The sequence below is a fragment of the Artemia sp. Qi Xiang Cuo genome, chromosome 17, assembly GCF_049724085.1.
Source record: "Artemia sp. Qi Xiang Cuo chromosome 17, ASM4972408v1, whole genome shotgun sequence".
Classification (NCBI taxonomy): Eukaryota; Metazoa; Arthropoda; class Branchiopoda; order Anostraca; family Artemiidae; genus Artemia; species Artemia sp. Qi Xiang Cuo.
The window spans coordinates 41,762,536-41,784,450 of NC_142810.1; the positions used below are offsets into that span (position 1 = coordinate 41,762,536).

General features: G+C 37.3%; 1 protein-coding gene across 1 annotated transcript in view; it reads left to right on the forward strand.

Moving 5' to 3' along the window:
• The window catches only part of Nsun2 (tRNA (cytosine(34)-C(5))-methyltransferase Nsun2), a 53,431-nt gene extending 38,343 nt beyond the window's left edge, over positions 1-15,088 (forward strand). Inside the window, exons 8-10 of the mRNA XM_089103061.1 lie at positions 10,635-10,809; positions 13,622-13,808; positions 14,895-15,088. Of these exons, the coding sequence (XP_088959187.1) occupies positions 10,635-10,809; positions 13,622-13,808; positions 14,895-15,088 (556 nt within the window). The remainder of the gene's footprint in view (positions 1-10,634; positions 10,810-13,621; positions 13,809-14,894) is intronic.
• Positions 15,089-21,915: the final 6,827 nt, after the last annotated feature.

Genomic DNA, 21,915 nt, shown 5'->3' on the forward strand with positions numbered 1-21,915 from the left:
TTCTTTAACGTTAGGCACTCAAACATCAGATGAAATATATTTTCAAAAATAAATAATTTATTCAAATGCCCTACCTTTCATTTAATAATTGAATTAAATTTTTTAATAAAGGGTAAAAATAGTAATTCTTTTAGCTCTAGTAAAACTCTAAAATACAGAGAAATATGCTGAAAAACTCAATTAACCCCAATAAAAGTCCAAATTTTTCGTCTTAATGTTCTAATTCAGCCTTTATCAGTGCTAAACAGTTGATACCTTCACGAAAACAACATAAGTAAGAGTAAAAGAAAGCTATGCTACAAAATGAAACATGTAAAACTCTAATAAACTATAGTTATTAAAGTACGTCGTTTTATAACTAAAGTATATTTATTTACATAGTAAGCCGTTTTTTTTTCTTTTCTTTACGTTATTTTCTTGTATGTGTCAACTGCTAGTCGAAATATAGAACCTTTATTAGTATATATTTATTGTTAATATTTTTTTGTTACGCATGCATAATTTACATATTGAACATGAACCTGACCACTCTTTCTTCCGTGACGTTTTTTTCTTCTGGGAGCAAAACCAAGGTTGTCTTCCAGAGCTTTGGTTTATTAATGTGTCTTATAATTGGAATGAAAATTAGAATAATTGGAGTTGGAATTGAAATATAAATGATATTTCAAACTGTAATTGACCGGCTCAGCTTTTAAACAGGTCATTTTTGTTCTTCCAGAACCAATAAAAAAGATATTTGTCTGCTGTAAGCTGCATCTTAATTGGTGTGGTGGCCTTTCCTAATTGGTGAATTATGATTGTCAGGATCCTTCGTTATCGAGGACACTGAAATTACTTAGTTCAGCTGTTAAACAGCTCATTTTTGTTCTTCCTGAGGCAATAAAAAGGACGTTCGTCTGCTGAAAACTGCATATTCATTGGTGTGGTGACCTTTCTTAATTGGCGAAATATCCTTATCAGGATCCTTCGTTCTAACAATCATAGGCAGCGCGCTAGCGTGCCTAAGAACGATGTGGGCACAATGTGTGCCCACCCGGGCACTTCGTATCGAAGGAGTTGTCGTAGAAACTTCGAAAAGGGCTCATTCGATTTGAAATTGGAGTGTCTAGTGCCCTTTTTTATAGTCAAAAGGGATTGGAGGGCAACTAGGCCCCCCCCGCGCCCATGAGTCCCCCAAACACATCCAATCAAAATTTTGAGATAGCCATTTTGTTCAGCGTAGTTGATTTCCAGATAGAAAAAAATCTTTTTGAGGAGGACACTCCCCCAAAAACCTCGGGGAAAGGGTTTTAAGTTATGCCCTGAGGGCATATAAGAACGATGTTGGCACAATGTACTATTTATTATTTTTTTCCTTTAGAGCAGGGCACTTCATAAGGAAGGGGTCGTAGTAGAAACTTCAAAAGGGGCTCATTCGATTGGGAAATGAGAGTTCTAGTGCCCTTTTTAATAGCCGAAAGTGATTGGAGGGCAACTAGTCCCCCCCCCCCCCCAAGCCCATCGTTCCCCCCGAACACATCCAATCAAAATTTTGAGATAGCCATTTTGTTCAGCGTAGTTGATTTCCAGATAGAAAATATGTTTTTGAGGAGGACACTCCCCCACAACCCTCAGGGCAAGGGTTTTAAGTTATGCCCTGAGGGCATATAAGGTTTTTATGGAAGATGTTGTCATAGAAACTTCAAAAAGGCTCATTCGATTGGAAATTCAAAGGGCTAGTACAATTTTTAATAGTCAAAAGTGACTGAAGGGCAACTAGCCCCCCCCCCCAACGCCCATCATTTCCCCAAACACATCCAATCAAAATTTTGAGATAGCCATTTTGTTCAGCGTAGTTGATTTCCAGATAGAAAATGTGTTTTTGAGGAGGACACTCCCCCACAGCCCTCAGGGCAAGGGTTTTAAGTTATGCATTGAGGGCATATAAGAACGATTTTGGCACAATGTACTATTTATTATTTTTTTCCTTTAGATTAGGGCACTTCATATGGAAGGGGTCGTCGTAGAAACTACAAAAGGGAGTCATTCGATTGGAAACTGAGAGTTCTAGTGCCCATTTTAATAGTCGAAAGTAATTGGAGGGCAACTAGCCCCCCTCCCCCTCACGCCCGTCCCTCCCCCAAATACATCCAATACAAATTATGAGATAGCCATTTTGCTCAGTGTAGTTGATTTCCAGATAGAAAATATACTTTGAGGAGGACACTCCCCCTTAACCCTCAGGGCACGGGGTGTAAGTTATGCCCTGGGGGCATATACGGTTTTTAAAAAAGATGTTGTCGTAGAAACTTCAGAAAAGGCTCATTTGATTGGAAATTCAAAGGGCTAGTGCCCTTTTTAATAGTCGAAAGTGATTGGAGGGCAAATCTCCCCCCCCACGCCCATCATTCCCAAAAACACATCCAATAAAAATTTTATAATGGCCATTTTGTTCAGCGTAGTTGATTTCCAGATAGAATATATGTTTTTGAGGAGGACACTCCCCCGCAGCCCTCAGGGCAAGGGTTTTAAGTTTTGCCCTAGGGGCATATAAGGTTTTTATAGAAGGCGATGTTCTAGAAACTTCAAAACAGGCTCATTCGATTAGAAATTCGAAGGGCTAGTTCCCTTTTTAATAGTCGAAAGTGATTGGAGGGCAACTAGCCCCTCCCAAGCCCATCATTCCCCCAAACACATCCAATCAAAATTTTGAGATAGCTATTTTGTTCAGCGTAGTTGATTTCCAAATAGAAAATATGTTTTTGCGGAGGACACTCCCCCACAACCCTCAGGGCAAGGGTTTTAAGTTGTGCCCTGGGGGCATATATGGTTTTTAAAGAAGACGTTGTCGTAGAAACTTCAAAAAAGGCTCATTTGATTGGAAATTCAAAGGGCTAGTGCCCTTTTTAATTATCGAAAGTGATTGGAGGGCAATAATCCCCCCCCACGCCCATCAGTTCCCCAAACACAACACAGCCAATCAAAATTTTGAGATAGCCATTTTGTTCAGCGTAGTTGATTTCCAGATAGAAAATATGTTTTTGAGAAGGTCACTCCCCCGCAGGCATCAGGGCAAGGGTTTTAAGTTTTGCCCTGGGGGCATATAAGGTTTTTAAAGAAGGCGTTGTGGTAGAAACTTCAAAAAATGCTCATTCGATTGGAAATTCAACGGGCTAGTGCCCTTTTTAATAGTCGAATGTGATTGGAGGGCAACTAGCCCCCCCCCCACGGCCATCATTCCCCTAAACACATCCAATAAAAACTTTCAGATAGCCTTTTTGTTCGGCGTAGTTGATTTCGAAATAGAAAATATATTTTTGAGGAGGACCCTCCCCCACAACTCTCAGGGCAAGGATTATAAGTTATTCCCTGGGGGCATATAAGCTTTTTATTGAAATCTTTGTCGTAGAAACTTGAAAAAGGGCTCATTCGATTTGAAATTCAAAGGGATAGTACCCTTTTCAGCACTCAAAAGTTATTGGAGGGCAACTAACCACCCTCTCGCTCCCAACTTTTCCCCAAACACTTCCAATCAAATTTTTTAGATAGACCTTTTCTTCGATGTGCTTAAAAATCTTGGAAATTGTGTCTTTAAGGATGACAACCCCTCCCCCCACAGCCCTCAGGGCAAGGGTTGTAAGTTATGTCCTGGAGAATATAAAGTTTTTATTGAAAGCGTTGTCGTAGAAAATTCAAAAAGGCTCATTCAATTAGAAATTGAAAGGGCTAGTGCCTTCTTTAATAGTTGAAAGTGATTGGATAGCGACTAACGCCCCGCTTACATCCGCCATTTTCCAAAAAATACCAACAAAAATTTTTGAAAAATCCATTTTGTTCAACGTAGTAGAGCGTTCTGGAGATTTGGTTTTTTAGGCTGATAACCACCTCAGAGCCCTCAATGCAAAGGTTTAAGTTATGGCCTGGGGGCATATAAGGTTTATATAGAAAGTTGTTGTATAAATCATAGACAGCACGATCGCGCTGCCTAAGTAAAGAACGGGGACACTCGAGAACGAGACAAGAAACGGGGACTAAGTTTAGAGGAGGACACTCCCCCTTGACCCTCAGGGCAAGGGTTTTAAATTATGCCCTGGGGGCACATAAGAACGATGTTGGCACAATGTATTACTTATTATTTTTTTCCTTTAGAGCAGGGTACTTCGTATCGAAGAAGTTGTCGTAGAAACTTCAAAAAGTGCTCATTCAGTGGGATATTGGAGTGGCTTGTACTCTTTTTTAAACTCGAAAGTGATTGGAAGGCGACTGACACTCCTCTCACGCCCACCATTTTCCCCAACACATCCAATCAAAATTTTGGAGATAGCCATGTCGTTTAACGTAGTTGAAAGTTCCGGAAATTTGGTCTTAGAGGATGACAACCACCCTAACAGACCTTAGGGTAAGGGTTGTAATTTATGCCCTGGGGGCATATAAGGTGTTTATAGAAAGCGTTGTCGTCACCAAGAGGGGTCATTCTATTGGAAATAGAAAGGCCTAGTGCCCTTTTTAATAGTCGAAACTGATTGGAAGGCTTGACATTTTTATAGTAAAGATCAAAGTGGGTATAATGTATTGTTTTTTGTTCTTGTTGTTGTTTAGACCAGGGCACTTCGTTTCGAAGGAGTTGTCGTGGGAACTTCGAAAAGGGCTCATTCGATTGAAAATAGAAAGGGCTGATGCCCTTTTTAATAGTCGAAAGTGATTTGAGGGCAACTAATACCCCTTCCACTCCCACACTCCCACGCCAACCCTCCCATTTCTGCTCTTAAAATTTAACCAAATCAAAATAGCGTAAGTGTATCCAAGCTATCAAAGAAAGTAAACAGGTTTTTTTGGGAATGGTATCAAGTTTTCCATTTCAGGTCAACTAGAGGAGGTATGACACTAAATTAAACAGTACTATTTGTGTCCAGATTTTTAAAAGGGTGTATGTTGTTAAAAATTGCTGAAAATTTTTCTCCAGCATACAAATAGCAGGCCAAACTATAAAGTCTTAAAAAACGAAAAGATTTAAAGTATTTTTTTCTTTTTCCCTGAAAAGACTATGTCAATATAAAACGAACAGAAATTAATTTGAAACACTTTTTCCACAAAATAAGTTTTTCAAAGAAAAGTAAAGTACTCCATTAAACAAAAAATGAGTAAAAATAAAATCAAATAATCTACCAAGCCGGAAACTACCACAAATCAGCATCGATAAATAAATGAAACCCAAAACGAACAGAAATTACAATAATTAACCGAGTCAAACTCAAAACGAGCAGAAATTAACATAAGTTTGGCGCAAACCCCCTATGCCTTCCCAAGGCCAGAACAAAATTTGCATTTTATTGAAAAAATACAAATGAATGTGCATTGTCAGTTTAATATACATATATTGATGTTTATTAATCAAAATGTTAATATTATTTGATTTATTAAAGTTATAAAAGTAAAAACATTTATATTTTTTCAGTAAAGTGCACATTTTGTTCTGGCCTTGGGAAGGCATAGGGGTTTTGTGCCCAACTTATGTTAATTTCATAACGCGAAAAACAGTAGAAACTTAAACAGAACAGCTTTCTATCTTCCTTATTTATTTAGCATTGAAGCAATATTTGATTACAGGCTCCCAACAGCAATTGTTTTGCAAAGAAAAGGGGCGTGGTCTATTTTGGTCGTCTTGTATATACTATAAAGGAGAAGGATCATAGGCAGCGCAATACCAGGGCACTTGGTATCGAAGGGAATGTCGTCGAGTATCGAAGGGAATATAAGAACGATGTTGGCACAACGTATTATTTATTATTTTTTTCCTTTAGACCGGGGCACTTCGTATCGAAGAAGTTGTCGCAGAAACTTTGAAAAGGGCTCATTCAATTGGAAATTGTAGTGGCTTGTTCCCTTTTTAATAGTTGAAAGTGATTGGAAGGCAACTAACGCCCCTTCCACGCCCACCATTCCCGAAACACATCCAATCAAAATTTTGAGATAGCTATTTTGTTCGTCCTAGTTAATTTCCAGATAGAGATTATGTTTTTGAGGAGCAAGCTCCCCCACAGTCCTCAGGGTTAGGGTTGTAAGTTATGCCCTGGGGGCATATAAGGTTTTTATAGAAAGTGTTGTCATAGAAACTTCAAAAAAGGCTCATTTAATTGGAAATTGAGAGGGCTAGTGCCCTTTTTATTAGTCGAACGTGATTGGAGAGTAACTAAACCCCCTCTCACGCCCACCATTCCCCCAAACACATCCAATCAAAATTTTCAGATAGCCATTTTGTTCAACTTAGTAGAAAGTTCTGGAAATTAGGTCTTTGAGGATGACAACCCTCCGCAGCCCTCAGGGCAAGGGTTGTAAGTTATTCCCTGGGGGCATATAAGGCTTTTATAGAAAGCGTTTGTCGTAGAAACTTGGAAAAAAGCTCATTCGATTGGAAATTCAAAGGGCTAGTGCTCTTTTTAATAGTCGAAATTGATTTGAGGGCAAGTAACCCCCCTCTCACGCCCATCTTTTCCCCAAACACATCCAATCAAAATTTTTAGATAGCCATTTTATTCAACGTAGTTGAAAGTTTTGGAAATTAGGTTTTTAAGGTTGACAACCCCTCCCCGCGCAGCCCTCAGGGCAAGGGTTGTAAGTTATGCTCTGGGGGCATATAAGGTTCTTATAGAAAGCGATGTTGTAGAATCTTCAAAAGGGCTCATTACATGGAAATTGAAAGGGTTAGTGCTATTTTTAATAGTCAAAAGTGATTTAGGGGCAACTAACCTTTCTCTCATGCCCAGGATTTCCCCAAACACATCCAATCAAAATTTTGAGACATCTATTTAGTTCAACATAGTTGAAAGTTCTGGAAATTATGTCTTTTAGGATGATAACCCCCTCAGAGTCCTCAGTGCATGGGTTTTAAGTTATGCCTTGGGAGCATATAAGGTTTATTTAGAAAGTTGTTGTAGAAATTTTGAGATATTTATTTTGTTCAACGTAGTTGAAAGTTCTGGAAATTAGGTCTTTTGGGATGATAACCCCCTCAGAGTCCTCAGTGCATGGGTTTTAAGTTATGCCTTGGGAGCATATAAGGTTTATTTAGAAAGTTGTTGTAGAAATTTTGAGATATTTATTTTGTTCAACGTAGTTGAAAGTTCTGGAAATTAGGTCTTTTGGGATGATAACCCCCTCAGAGTCCTCAGTGCATGGGTTTTAAGTTATGCCTTGGGAGCATATAAGGTTTCTATAGAAAGTTGTTGTAGAAATTTCAAAAGGGGCTCATCTGATTGGAAATTGAAATTGCTCTTTTTTATAGTCGCCTCTCGATTGGAAATTGAGAGGGCTAGTGCCCTTTTTATTAGTCGAACGTGATTGGAGGGTAACTAACCCCCCTCTCACGCCCACCATTCCCCCAAACACATCCAATCAAAATTTTCAGATAGCCATTTTGTTCAACTTTGTAGTAGAAAGTTCTGGAAATTAGGTCTTTGAGGATGACACCCCCCCCCAATCCTCAGGGCAAGGGTTGTAAGTTGTGCCCGGGGGGCATATGAGGTTTTTATTTGAAGTGTTGTCATACAAACTTCAAAAGGGGTCATTTGATTGGAAATTGAAAGGGCTAGTGCCTTTTTTATTAGTTGAAAGTGATTGGATAGCGAATAACCCCCCTCTCACGCCCACCATTTCCCAAACACATCCAATCAAAATTTTTAGATGGCTATTTTGTTTAACGTAGTTGAAAGTTCTGGAAATTAGGTCTTTGAGAATGACAACCACCCTCACAGCCCTTAGGGTAAGGGTTGTAATTTATGCCCTGAGGCAGATAAGGTGCTTATAGAAAGCGTTGTCGTAGAAACTCAAAGAGAGCTCATTTGATTAGAAATCGAAAGTCCTAGTGCCCTTTTTAATAGTCGAAAGTGATTGGAAGCTTGACATTTTTATGGTAAAGATCGATATGGGTATAACCTATTATTTTTGTTGTTGTTGTTTAGACCAGGGCACTTCGTATCGAAGGAGTTGCCGTCGGAAGTTCGAAAAGGGCTCATTCGATTGAAAATAGAAAGGGCTGATGCCCTTTTTAATAGTCGAAAGTGATTTGAGGGCAACTAATTCCCCTCCTACGCCCACCCTCCTGTTTGTCCATTATGTTTAAAAACTAAATGTTGCCTCAAGATTAAATCAAAATACACTGTGTTAATGCTAATTCCCAATAGGGCATCTCAGCAGTATCACAAGAACGACTGAGGGTATTATGTTCAAACTTTTGGGGCTATTTCTACTCTTAAAATATAGCCAAATCAAAATAGCGTAAGTGTATCCAAGCTATCAAAGAAAGTAAACAGATTTTTTTTGCGAATGGTATCAAGTTTTCTACTTCAGGTCAACTAGAGGAGGTATGAAACTAAATTAAACACTACTATTTGTGTCCAGATTTTTAAAAGGGTGTATGTTGTTAAAAATTGTATTTTTCCCTAAAAAGACTTTGTCAATATAAAACGAACAGAAATTAATTAAAAAAACTTTTTCCACAAAATAAGTGTTTCACAGAAAAGTAAAGAACTCCATTAAACCAAAAATGAGCAAAAATAAAATTAAATAATCGACAGAGTGTGAAACTACCACAAATCAGCATCGATAAATAAATGAAACCCAAAACGAACAGAAATTACAATAAATAACCGAGTCAAACTCAAAACGAGCAGAAATTAACATAAGTTGGGCTCAAAACCCCTATGCCTTCCCAAGGCCAGAACATAATTTGCACCTTACTGAAAAAAATACAAATGAATCTGCATTGTCCGTTTAATATACATATTGTGATATTTAGTAATCAAAATGTTAATATTATTTGATATATTAAAGTTATAAAAGTAAAAACATATTTAAACTTTTACTCCATTAAACATTTTAATGGAGTTCTACTTTTCTTTGAAAAACTTATTAAGTGGAAAAAGTTTATTTTAATTAATATAACAAAGGAGAAATATACGCTTTTGTTTTCAAGATATTTTTAAGTGTTCATTTTTCTAAAATTTGCTTTCTCTTTCACTTATAGCAATACTTCGCATTTCGTACATTTGATATCTTTATTGTATGCATCTCGGATCTGTAGAATGTTCCCCCCCCCCCTGAATATAAGTGGTTTAAATATTAAACCAATGATTAACCGATTAGGAATTTAATGCAGTTGCAGCCTGTCAAATCATAATCTGCAGACTAATCACTGATTTGCAGCTTGACTGCAAGGTTATTGTTGCTACAGGAAGAATAATTTCGTTTAAACCACTTCTTGAATATTTTGGTGAGATCAATCTTTGGCATATTCTCCATGTTGAAATATTGCTTCTTTTTCTCTTTGACACTTTATGTAAGATTCTCATCTATTAACTCAAGTTTCTTATTCTTGTTTACGTAGGGTTTCGTTTTGAAGGATCTCCTATTGACACCAATTCTACACCTTAAGTTAGATTAGATACCTTTAATATAAATGGTTTTTACTGATACTAGCAACTGATTATTAGCCTTCTGCATTTTCTGATTTTTCCGCTCGTCTTCAACATTTTTGTTGTGTAACATAACATTCTAAGATACTTTTTGGTCATGTGTCAATCCTATGATACTGCATTCCACCTGAGACTACAAGCGGCCACACCTTTTAGGCTTAGTTGACTTGTTTGCCTGTGAGTCCAAGCAAATTCAGTCCTCCATTTTGCTTTATAAGTCCAGTTGACATTGTCCGTCACGTGTCAACCCAAAATCAATCCGATCTTTCATCCCTCAGTTCTATGACTATCTACTTTAGTTCTGCCCTAGGAATGATGTATAGACGGATGGATGATAGACGTATCTATCTACAAGTGAAATGACATCATTTTTATACAATCCTAAAAAGGGCTTATGCCAGATTTGCCTCTCACTCAGACTATCTACCTTGGCTTTTTTTTTTACAATTAGCCATGGCTTGATGCTTGTAACCACTTGATTTTAATTAAAATCAAGAATTTGACATTATATAGATTTATAACCTGCCAAAAACTGTACAAAATGCCGGCAGAGTATAAGAAAATAATAATAAAAAGATGACAAACAACAGAACAGGGTTTAATATCAACACATACAACAAAACGGCTAACTCAACATCACGATTCAAATAACATATTCATCTCAAGCCTGTCCCTGAAGAGTTGCCCTAGGATGACATATAGTCAGGTTTTTTTTTATGGAGATTCGCTACTCTGTTAGGAACTGCCATCTGTCAGTCCGGATCCACCAACCAAATTCTGGTTTTTGGACCATGGTGGAAGCCCAAGAAAATACTTTGCATTTTAAAAATAGATTGTACGCACCTTTTTCTTCTCCGTCTGTGTGAAGCAATCCCAAAAGGTAGAGATGTAGAGAAAATTCAGTAAAACCAGCGCATTTTACAATCGGGCTTGAATATCATGACTAGCTCGGGACATGGTTTCCATACGCAGAATAAACTTCAAAGGGTATCAACAATAATAAGTACGTGCGTGACCTTCAGTGACGTACCGATCGGGACTTCTAGGTAAATGAGGGCCTGAACAGGTTTGATTTCCATATCTTATAGCATTACACGTCGACACTTTGTAATTAAAAAATAATAATTAGTTTTCGACGGACTAAAATTTTGTGTACTGTAATGTGTAATAATATTTTATTTCTAGGTGTATTCGAGTATTGCCCCATCTTCAAGATACGGGAGGTTTCTTTGTTGCTCTGATTAAGAAAGTAAAACCTCTTCCTTGGGAAAAAGACCCAAGCGATCCATGGGCTGCAGTCCAAGGTCCACCAACTCAACAACCTCCTAATAAGAAGCGAAAACGTGTCTGGGGATTTAAGGTTGGTAGCAACTATCATGTTCTTTTTTGTTTATTTTCTATTTAAAAATTAAAAGGTAGCGAAAAACTTACTGACTTGCATCAATAACGATACTAGAAACCAACTCTACAAGATTATTTAATTATTTAAGAGAGATTCTTCAATTATTTTATTTCTTTAATTTTTATGTTTCATTATTTAGAAATCAATTATTATTGAAACTATTTAATTATAAAAATAAAATTATTCAAGCTGAGTGATGATGCACCTCCGAAATTTTTCTTTGACGCTGAAAGAAAAAAATAAAGAAGAGGAGCAAAGATTTAAGGAAAGTAAAGCAAGAAAGTAAGTGATGCTCAAATATAAAAAAAGACTTGATCAGAAATGAAACTCCATAGTGGAAATTTTAAAGAAGGACCCATTAACAGGGAATCTCAAGTTTTCCTTGGCACCAAAAGAAAAGTAAAAGAATGAAGCCAAATATACAATATTACAAATACAAATTCTAAAGCACATTGTTTTATTGTGAAATTATGAATTAATGATGAAAATTCATTGGGCTGATGTCGAGCGAGATAGGAAAGAAACAGTCACTTTCCATTGAAGTTTATAAACATATACAATTATTTATATGCAAATTTTACACTAACAACATCTATCCAGATAAATAAGAGGAAAAAGATACCACCTTGATTTCAGCACCATATTATATACCCCCCCCCCTACATTGGCGGATCTGGGCGGGCGAGCCCCCCCCCCCCTAACGTAGTCTAAAGTAGTGTAATTTACTTAACTAACGCAAGTTTGCGTTAAATAAACTTGCTCCTAAAGCAAGCTTATCGGATCAACCTATTTTGCGCCCCCCCTAAAAAAAAAAAAATCCTCTCTCTCTCTCCACCCTCTCTCCCTCCCTCTCCGAAGCCATTGGTGGCGCACAGGGCGCCGACAAAGCCTCTCCACTCGTCCCGAAGCAGGTCCGCAGCGATGAAATCTTCCCATGCAGGTAATAATGGGGTCTCAGTCGTCCTCAGAATTCAGTCAAAAGTTCGCCACATGGTGTTCTTTTGACGACTTTGCCTTCTTCTGCCGTCTGGTTTATAATTGTGGACTGTCCGAGGAAGGTCACCTTCTTTCATACAGAGTGTATGTCCTAAATATATCCAGCTCTTGTTCCTTTGAACAAAAGTAGTAAGAGGCTCGTCCGTTCTACTTTGGATTTCAGAGTTAATGACTATTGCCAACTTACATTTAAAATTTTCCTCAGGCACATTTTTTTGATTGCAAGGATTCTCTTTTCAAGATGTCTGTTCATTTTTCAGCACTTACTAGCGTAGAGGAGTATGGATAGCACATTGCTACTGAAGAGACGTAGCTTTAGTCGCAGAGAATATTTTCTACTTCTTCAAATGTGCTGTGGTCTATTAAAAGTTCCAGTTGACTGACCAATTTTGCGAAATTTGACTCCTGACAGAATGTATCTAGAAATCCACGAGGTGTGCAAAAGCTTGGAATAATTTAGTTGTAAATAATTGTACGCGATTTTAACTATCTGTTTTTGAATATTAGAATATGCAACACTGTATACAGATTAAAAATCTAAGGTCTATTTTTAAAAAATGCCAGAACACTATCACAAACGGAGAGGTAAATATACTGACAAGGTTCAGCATCATTAACACGGATTTGAATTGCTTCTAAGTATGTAAGAATTTTCGTTGATGCTTATGTGAGATGTTACCTCAGTGATGTCGGCACAGGAAGGATAAGTTAGAAAAACCCCTTGGGGAAAAAAATAAGCACAACACTTTTTTGAATTCCAGCTAACGAAGATAAATCCCCGTCAGAACCTAGATCTAAAGTTCTGACAGGGAAATTCTTGCTTTAAATCAGAATACCTTAGAAAAAAAGTTTATAATGCTCTTATTAAGTCTATTTTTTTAACATCGTCTTTGTATTTTGCAACCAAATGCTTTGATAGTCTATTATATATTTATGATTTTGTTTTCTTTATTTGTTTACGTAAACCTGCTTAGCGCATGGGATGGCGAGTAGGACTTCTCATTCGAAAGTCGTGGATATTTCATTGAAATGTTTTTTCCATATTCGGATTTTTCCAAAGTTTTTCTTATGAATTTCCGTCACAGATACATAGAATGGTTGTAATAAATTGTACTAATGATGAATGTCTGCTAAATAGTTTTTAAAGCTCATTACAGTTTAATTTGATTGTCGATAATATAGGACATTTTGGCGGTATAAACATGAAAAAAGGTTTGTAGTATAAAATAAATTGAAATTAAAACCTTAAAAAAGTTGTCTTTCTTTTCACCGATCCAAGCTCGGTCGCCTGGTACTAATACAAAACTTAGACAAATATCACCATTCAAAAAGATACAAACATAGAACAAATTCTGAAATGAAAGTTTGATCTGCCATTCAACATCGAAGTCTACAATTCAGTCGCCTTTTCACAGTTCACTTCAGAAGTGAATATTTACTTTCAAAATTTGCTTTCTTATTTTGTTCTATTTCTTATTTCTTCTTATTTTTTTTTTACTATTGTCTACTTTTTATTCTTCTATTTGCTATGAAGTTGGCTAAGCGGAGTTCTTTGCCAAAATGTAAGCATTTTCTTCTCTTTTTTCATGGGCTCTGAATTACATAATTTTTCTACGTTTTCCCGTTTTGGCATGCTTTCCCACTGTGATTCCAGAAATTATTTTGGAGAAAAAACCGGCTGGAATGGCTGGATAATCAGTTAGTCATCAGCGGAGCTAAGAAAATCACCAGACAGGATTATGTAAACTGCCATTTTCTTCTTTTGTTTTTATAGGAAGATCCTTTTGTTTACTTTCGTGACGATGAACCAATATGGCCTGAAATTCGTGATTACTATGGTTTTGATTCATTAAATGCAAAGGATTTGTTTTCCCGTACAACTGAAGACAAGAAGAAAAATATTTATCTTAGTTCTTCTGGAATTAGAAACATCATGACATCGAACGAAAGTGGAATTAAGAGTAAGTTTATTGGTAAATTCTATTTAATGCAAATGTAATTTAATGGTAAGTGAAGAAGAGGAAAACATCAGATAGTTTAAAAATGATCGCTATATTTTTTTGCAAATTTATTTCCTTGAAGAATGGAAGAATAGCTCTTTTTTTTGGGGGGGGGGGATTGAAAAAAAAAAAATATATTTATACTGCGTTATCTCTCAGCAAAAGGATCTCTGTTAGACCAGTCTTTGGAGAGACGGAATTACGGCGACCTTGTTTTAAACTTGACTTATTAGTGTCTATGACTCTTTAGTGCTAGACTTCGTCCCTTTTTTATTATCTTTTTTTTATTACTATTTTATTTTACCCGTTTTTACTTTTTGTAATTCAATCGTATTTTTGTTGGTTTTTCCAGTAAAAAAAATCGAGTCACATGATGTCAAATTTAACGGTTGACACCGTTGTTTCTCTTATTAACTGTATAGAAACAACGTTTTTGACAACCTGGGTGTACATAGTGTCTTTTGATTTAGTTCATTACCCCCTCAATATTTATTGAAATTCTCCACATAATACCCTTAGCCCTTTCTGTGATATTTCAGATACACCCTTTTGTCATCCTGGATACAAATAAGATCTTTTGATATAGTTCAACGTCCCCCTCAACGCTCTATAAAAAGTTTCAACTTGATAACCTCATTCATTCCTGAGATGTTGCCGATACGTTCTTTTGACAACCTAAATGCATATGGTTTCTTTTGATTTACTTCAACCAATCCCTGAAATTTTAAACTTAAAAACCATTTGTCGTTCCTGAGATATTGGCGATATACCATTTAGACACCCTTGCTGCATAAGGAGATTTTTACTTAGTTCATTATTGGAGGCTTGCTCTTTTGAAACTTTGATGCACTTAATGTCAAGCAAAAAAAAAAATGTAATATCTTATGTCAGAACTTGCTTAACGCTCTTTTTCTGCTGGCCTAACGCAAATGATAATTAATTATCAATAATCAGTAATACTTATATTACTAATGATGTTTAATATAATTATAATAATTCTAATCAATAAAAAGCTGATTAATTAATGCTAATGATAATTACTTTCAGTAATTAACACTGGGGTTAAGATTCTGATCCGTACTGACAATCGAGGAACTGAGTGCAGCTACCGTCTATCTCAAGAAGGTGCACATGTTACTGCGTTATTGATGAAGAAGCGAAAAGTGAAAATTCAAAAAGAGGATCTAGTCAAGTTATTAATGATTGACGAGGGGGAACCACCAGCTGAAATTGAGGGGTAAGCAGATCTAAGAAATTTGAAAAACTTTATAAGGAAAAAGCTCCTTCTATGGCTCCTTTTAGGCTCCAGTGGTATTCTACATAAAGATAGGCTATTTTGTATCAAATTTATAGCTAGTTTATATATTTTGATTGACTAATTGGAAAATTTCACGTAGCTGGGTAGTATTATTGATAATGATGGTGGATATACTGAAGGTTTGAAAAGTAGAGTAGCCAAGGGGCGAAGTATTTTTTTGCGCCTGAAAAAAATATGGGGATATGCCTTCGAACTAAGATTAGAATATTGGAGGCCAACACAATGACTGTGTTTGAACATGGCTCTGAAACTTGGAAAGGCTGTGCAACATTGGTGGATACTTTCTTAAAAATGGTCTTAGGAAAGCTCTGAGTACTCAAATACTAGGTAACAGTTGGAAAGTAGAGTAGGCAATGGGCTATGTGTGTGTGTTTGTTTTTTTTTTTTTTTTTTTTTTTTTTTTTTTTTTGCAGTTGTTGCAATTTTGAAAAATAGGAAGAAAAGCCTTCAAAGTAAGATTAGAATACTATTGGTCACGGTGGTCAAATATGGCTCTTAAACGTTGGTGCTTCTTAAGGCTGTGCAAGGTTTTGCTGGATGGTTTCTTGAAGAACTGTCTTAGGAAAGCTGTAGGTTAAAGGATAGTCTTAGGTGCTCGTTTGACTGACCGATTATCAAGCAATAGGAATTGTCAGAATTTTCCAAGAATAATTTATTTAATTGTCACTGGGGACAATTATAATAGAAATTGTCATAGGAATGGTCCAGAGGAATTGTTAAAGGATAGTAATCTATCTTTCGCCATCCTACCCAGCTTCCAGCTTTCACAACTTGCTAAAATAGGGCAAGAAGAGCACCGTAAGGTACCCCACAAGAATGCTGGTTGTGTCTACTGAGAGCTTTCATCCATATCAATTCTCGATTCTCTTTGTCCATAACTTTTTTCCCTTTTCCCGTCCATTTTTTTTTTTTTTCACTTCCATAATATGTTTATGGATAGCCTCCTTACACCCCTGCTTCCTCCATCCTCTATCAAATAGGAACTGTCATGTTTCAGCTGTTTCCGGGTAGGATAGTAATCTATCTTTTACCATCCTACTCAGCTCCCAGCTTTCACAACTTGCTAAGATTGGGCAAGAAGAGCATCATCCCCATCATGCTTCTATAATCAAATCCCCAAAAACACAATACTATCATAGTCATTAATTAACATATATAAACAAATATCACCCCAAATCTTATCAATTTGAGAACCAAATCAAGGAAAAAGTAGAGTAAAACCTTTTAGGTTATTAAGGTCATCATAGACCCTACCTGATTTCTCCAAATTCTTCAAAGTGTCTCTGTTCTCGTTCAACATTACTTTTTTCCATGCTAAGTAGTAGTTTGCGGTACCTTTTGTTCTCCATTCAACTTCTTCAATTCCAGCTCCTCCTGCTGAGAGCGTTATTGCTCCACCAGCTCTAAGACTGTGTGGTGTCTCTCCATCTGATAGCCCAATCTCCGTTAACGTATTCTTCAGGGACCTATAAATGGTTGCATAATCGATGGGATTATTTATGAAGACATCGCCTCTGATTGTCCTAAACAGGAACCCGTATGAGAACGATAAGCCACATTCTGTTGCGAAACTAAGGTAGTCTTGGAAAGCTTGAACCGGGCGACATTTTTCATCATGGGTCCGGAAAATGGCAAAGGTATTAGAATTTCCCTGCCTCAGGGTTTTTCCAAACGTATGGTTAAACAACAGACCCTCTTTATCCGGGAAGAAAAGGATCTCTTTACTTTTAGTTAGAGCTAAATCTGAGGCTCTATATCCTCCGAAGAACTGTATAATAAAGAAGGCTCTATTGCGTAAACATCCGAAATCTGATTGACGGGTCGCTAAATTTGGGCACTCAAAGCGATGTAAAATTCCCTTTTCTTCCCTTTTCTTCTCTCGATATCAAAAAGAAAACAATATTTCTAGGTAAACAGTTTGAAAGCTTTTTATCACGACCCCTCAAAAAGTGCTCTAGGTCCTCCTGCAATCTTGATTTCCGTTTCCCATAGGGTGAGGTCCGGAGCAGATCAACCAATTCTTTTCGCCTGGTTTCCCATCTTATAAGGTTATGTTGGGTATGAATCTGCAATCAAAATCGAAGCATTTTAGGCTGAACAATTTTTATTTATCAAAATCATCATTTTTCATCAAATACAAATACATAATAGACTTGCATGTACTCTAATATTGGAAAATTTGACTCTTACTGCTACTAGATCACTTATCAGACCTTTATTATCTTTGACATATCCCTTCTTCGAAGGAAAACGCAAAACCTTCTTATCTCCCTTTTTCCCTAAGGGCAAGAAATCTCTGGCATATGTCTTTATGATGGGCCACCATGGTGCTTCTTTTTTAAAAGGGAGCACAATTGTGACTTCCACATGCATGTTTAACAAATGATGTAGAACATGTGGGATCATACAAAAAGGGGTGAAAACATAATAATTTTCCAATGGAGACAATTTTTGGGTAAAGAAGTCAATTCCAACTGCGCCAGGTTGCGGATATGGCGAATAGAAAGGCAATGGAACCCCTTGAAGATCATGCTGAACATTTGATTGCAGTGCCGTTAAATCAAATGTGTGCCCCCTCCCTTCACCAAAGGCTTTTTGCACTTTTGACCATGCCCAGCCACTAAGCATACAGTGTTGTTTCTCAATCGATCTTGAAGGCGCATCTGCAAGATTCAAACTCAAGGGTACATAAATCATATTCAACCAAATATTCAATTTTACAACTGATAGGAACAGTTCCTTCAATATGTTGTTAAGATCCCCAGCAACACCCCCTGAAAAGGTCCAGCTATCAACAACCGCTTTGTTATCCACCTTAGCTATCACCCGGGAATCTCTGACCAGTTCTGAAACAGCTTGGATGGCATTTAAGACGGCTTTTGCCTCTTTTACATGTATGGGTGAAGTTAAATGAGAAGGTGCAAAGTAATCAGAAACTCCAGAACTTTATTCTCGGGTGACCTAAACGAGCCATTTGTAGTTGCTCGCATCCGTAAAAATCACCAACTCTTTATGGGCTGCACTCTACTCCTCCAAGGGAAAACCCTTGGTGAAGCTTTTAAACCTCCCCAAAATCTTATCTCTTCTATCACATTTTCTGGTATTTTTCCTCCTGGAGTCATTTTTCTTTCCCAGCCTCCCACACACGAGGAAAATGATTTTATAAAAAGACGTGCATGAGGGAAGGCAGGGGTGAATCTTACTACCTTTCCTATAAACCTCTGCAAGTCTTTAACCTTTAAATAAGGTTTACCAAGGAGCTCAATCCTCAAAATTTCAAATTTCTCCACCTTATCCTCTGGTATTATAAAAGAGCCGCTTTTAAAGACAATAAACACGCCCAAATGTTTCACTTTTGAGGATGAATGTAATTTCGATTTATTTGATATAAAAAATCCTAATTTTCCCGCCAGCGATATTACAAATCTAAGGTGTCGTTCTCCCACAGAGTGAGAATCGGGGCCAGGGGGAATGTAATGAAACGCGTCATCGTAATGCTTGCATCCCCATCCCCCCGCTTTCCTGTAAATAAGGGTTGGTATTTCCAAAATTCGCGCATAAACATATGGAGATAACCTAGAGCCAAAAGTCAACAGAGTCCAAACAAAATACCAGTCTTCTTCGTCTTCTACATGTACTCCAGGGTATTTAAATCCAAGGTACGTTCTGCTAGTTGGCGTGACAAAAACGTGGTCATAAGCACTATGTTCATCTACCGAAAAACCTTCACCATCCACATTTAAATATGGTTGTATATCCAACAATGTGTCTAACGAAAATGGGAGATCTTTTATCCATAAATTCAGAAACGTTTCATCGTGACATAGCCTAGGTTTCTCTGGTTCTATAGTAAGTCCCATTACCAGTTTTGGAGGGTCACAATATCCTACCTTTCCCCATGGCAGCACTGATCCATTACGAATACGTGTTATAACAGTGTTTTTAGCAAAATTGTGAAGCAGGTCCACTGATTTTGAATTAGGAAATTCTGCTGGAACTGGTACAACTGAATCATAGAAATTCCCTCTATAGACACCCTTATACGGAACAAAGTAAGCTTCTAAGTCAACCCCATTAGTGATCAAACCTAAAATTTCTTTTGAATGTGTGATCCCTATCACTTGTGAGACTTCTTTCCAATGCGATATGTGATTCACTAAATTTCCGGCGATAAAACGTCGAGTGTCTAGGACTACATACTCCTTTCTTTGATCCCAATGATCAAAGCTCATAAATGGCTTGCATGAGGGTGGACAGGGGTTTCAACCGGACTCCCTTGTGCATCTGTCCATGTCTCTGGTCCACAATTTGGAATCTAAAAATATTTACCTTTTAGACGTTTTACATATAAGCAAAACTGCAATTGATTTTAATCTTTCTCAAAGTTCTTTTTCTTCCTCTATGCAGTGGTTCCAAATAAATTTTTGGCCAATTCCTACCTAGCCATTCTTAAAAGCTAATACTTTTCTCGTCGTAGTCAATTTGTTATTCAAACTTTTACCAATATTTCCCTGAGGAAACTCAAGGTGACATTAACTTGGTATGTTCCATTTTTTTTTTTTTTTTTTTGTTTTTTTTTTTTTTTTTGTCCAAATGCAGCTGAATGTGAAGTTATTCACATTTTTTTTATTAAGATACGCTTTAAGGTATAGTCCGCCAAAGGGTGCCCGTGCTGTCCATGACTCACCCAAATATTGCCATACCCACGCTGGAACTCACGTCTCTAAGGGCACCGTGTTTCTGTAGTACGCCTACACACATCTACACATTTACATACGTATTTCCGTACCTACAGGGCTCAGTAGGGAAAAATAAAACTAAATATAAGAGAGTATATGGGGTAAAAGGCAAAAAGAAAAAGATAATGGTAGTAACGAATAAACGAAGACAAAAACTGTTTCACTCTTTTAATTGTGCACACCAAACATTCAAATATACAAGACCAACATTAGACTGGTTTAGAAAGAAAAGCAAAAGAAACTTTTACTCCTCATTTTTTGGCGTGGTTTTTCCCACGAAACAGTCGGCCACCAAATGTGACCCTGAACCACAGTTGTAGCATCTTCTGCCACCTCTGTCCCCACGACCCCTCCTGTATCTCTGGGGGGAAAGTTCGAAGATCCATAAGGATTATACCATGGGTTGGGATTATACAATGGGCTTAAGGCATATTTTTAGGGAATTGCCACTTGAACCTCTTGACACTTGTCAAACGGCTGGTTTTTTGTGTCAAGTTTTAATTTACTCTTAAGCAGTCTCCGCAATTCCCCGAAAGTCGCTTTCTCCGTAGACGTGCCGATCACATTAATTATGCTATGAACTAGCTCATGCTGGGGAAAACTTACATACGGTAAGAACTGTTCGTACGCCACCCGATACTTTTCCCCTTCAGGGTCACCGGTTGAGGTTGCTACAGCAGCGAGATGTCTCAAGCGAGACATGAATAACGGGCCAGAAAAATCTGACGTCGACTTGGCCAGTTCAAACAATTCACGCCTTGCTCTCTTTACTGGGGATGTCCCTATCTGGGATATTACTTCCGCTTTAATTGATTCTGTAATTTGCCTGATTACCTGTTGGGACGGCTGGAAGTAACTTGTTGAGCACGAAGCCTCTCCCTCAAGTGGTTTCGGCACTAGTTGATTGGGTACTTTCCTGATTTGGTACCACTGGCTTTGGATTACTTGCTCATGTCTTGCATGATTGAATAGTTCTAACAGCAGCAACAAAAATGTTTTCACTGACCGAAGATCGGTAGCTCCGAGTAAGAGGACTAGGGACGATTTTTTCTTGCTCGTCAGCCATTCAGTAGCTTGCCACAATTCCTCCTCATCGCAAGACTCAAACTTTTTCCCTCGGATTTTTACCTCTGTTGGTTTGAATTCAAGAGACGGTTTTCCTTCCTTGAATTTTATTATCGAATCTGAAAAGTCTCTGCCATTAAGGCACGTCTTCTCATTTACATCAATTGAAGGCATTTCTGCAAAACAAAACAAAAGGGTGATAACTTGCCCAGATACTTTGGCTAAAGCTTAATCTATAGTCAAAACTTTCTTTCCATCGTATCTTGACTTCCGGTCATTCCTTCTCATCTCATTTCTTTCTGATTTCCACAGTGTCCAAATATCAGATTCAGAGGATTTTGACTTTCAATCTGATTAAATTTATCATTTTTTTTTTCAGCTCCCTTAGAATAAGAATTGAGGCCGGAAAAAAACTAATGTGTATTTTTTTTTTATTATAGCCTAATTTCAAGTACGTGTTTAGTTATTTTATCTATTTTGTTTTTATTATCTTTTTCATTTCCATCACAATATCTTTAACATTATTTTTGATCATTTCCCTGAATTTCACTAGCATCAATGTGATAGACTCACTAAGATTTATCAACCCTTTCATTCTTATCAATGGAGAAGGGCTATTAACACATTTCAGAAGATTTTCACTGTTGAACTTGGATAACCTTTGTTTTCGAGGAAATATGATATAGGTGAATCGACGCGAGGGTGTCTTGACCATCAACCGGGTTATTTTTCACAATCTTATGCATAACAAGTTTTCTTGTTGGCAACAGCTTTCTGTCAACGTTTTACGCCCCTGGTCTTCCACGAAACCAACGACTAGATTTAATCGTACAAGACAAACTTCTCTTCTTCTTCTTTACGATCTGGAAACAAAAACATGCCTGAGCGACGATTTTTGCCCCTCCCCTTCAATCATTCATATTCTTCTAGATATCTCCTCAGTAGT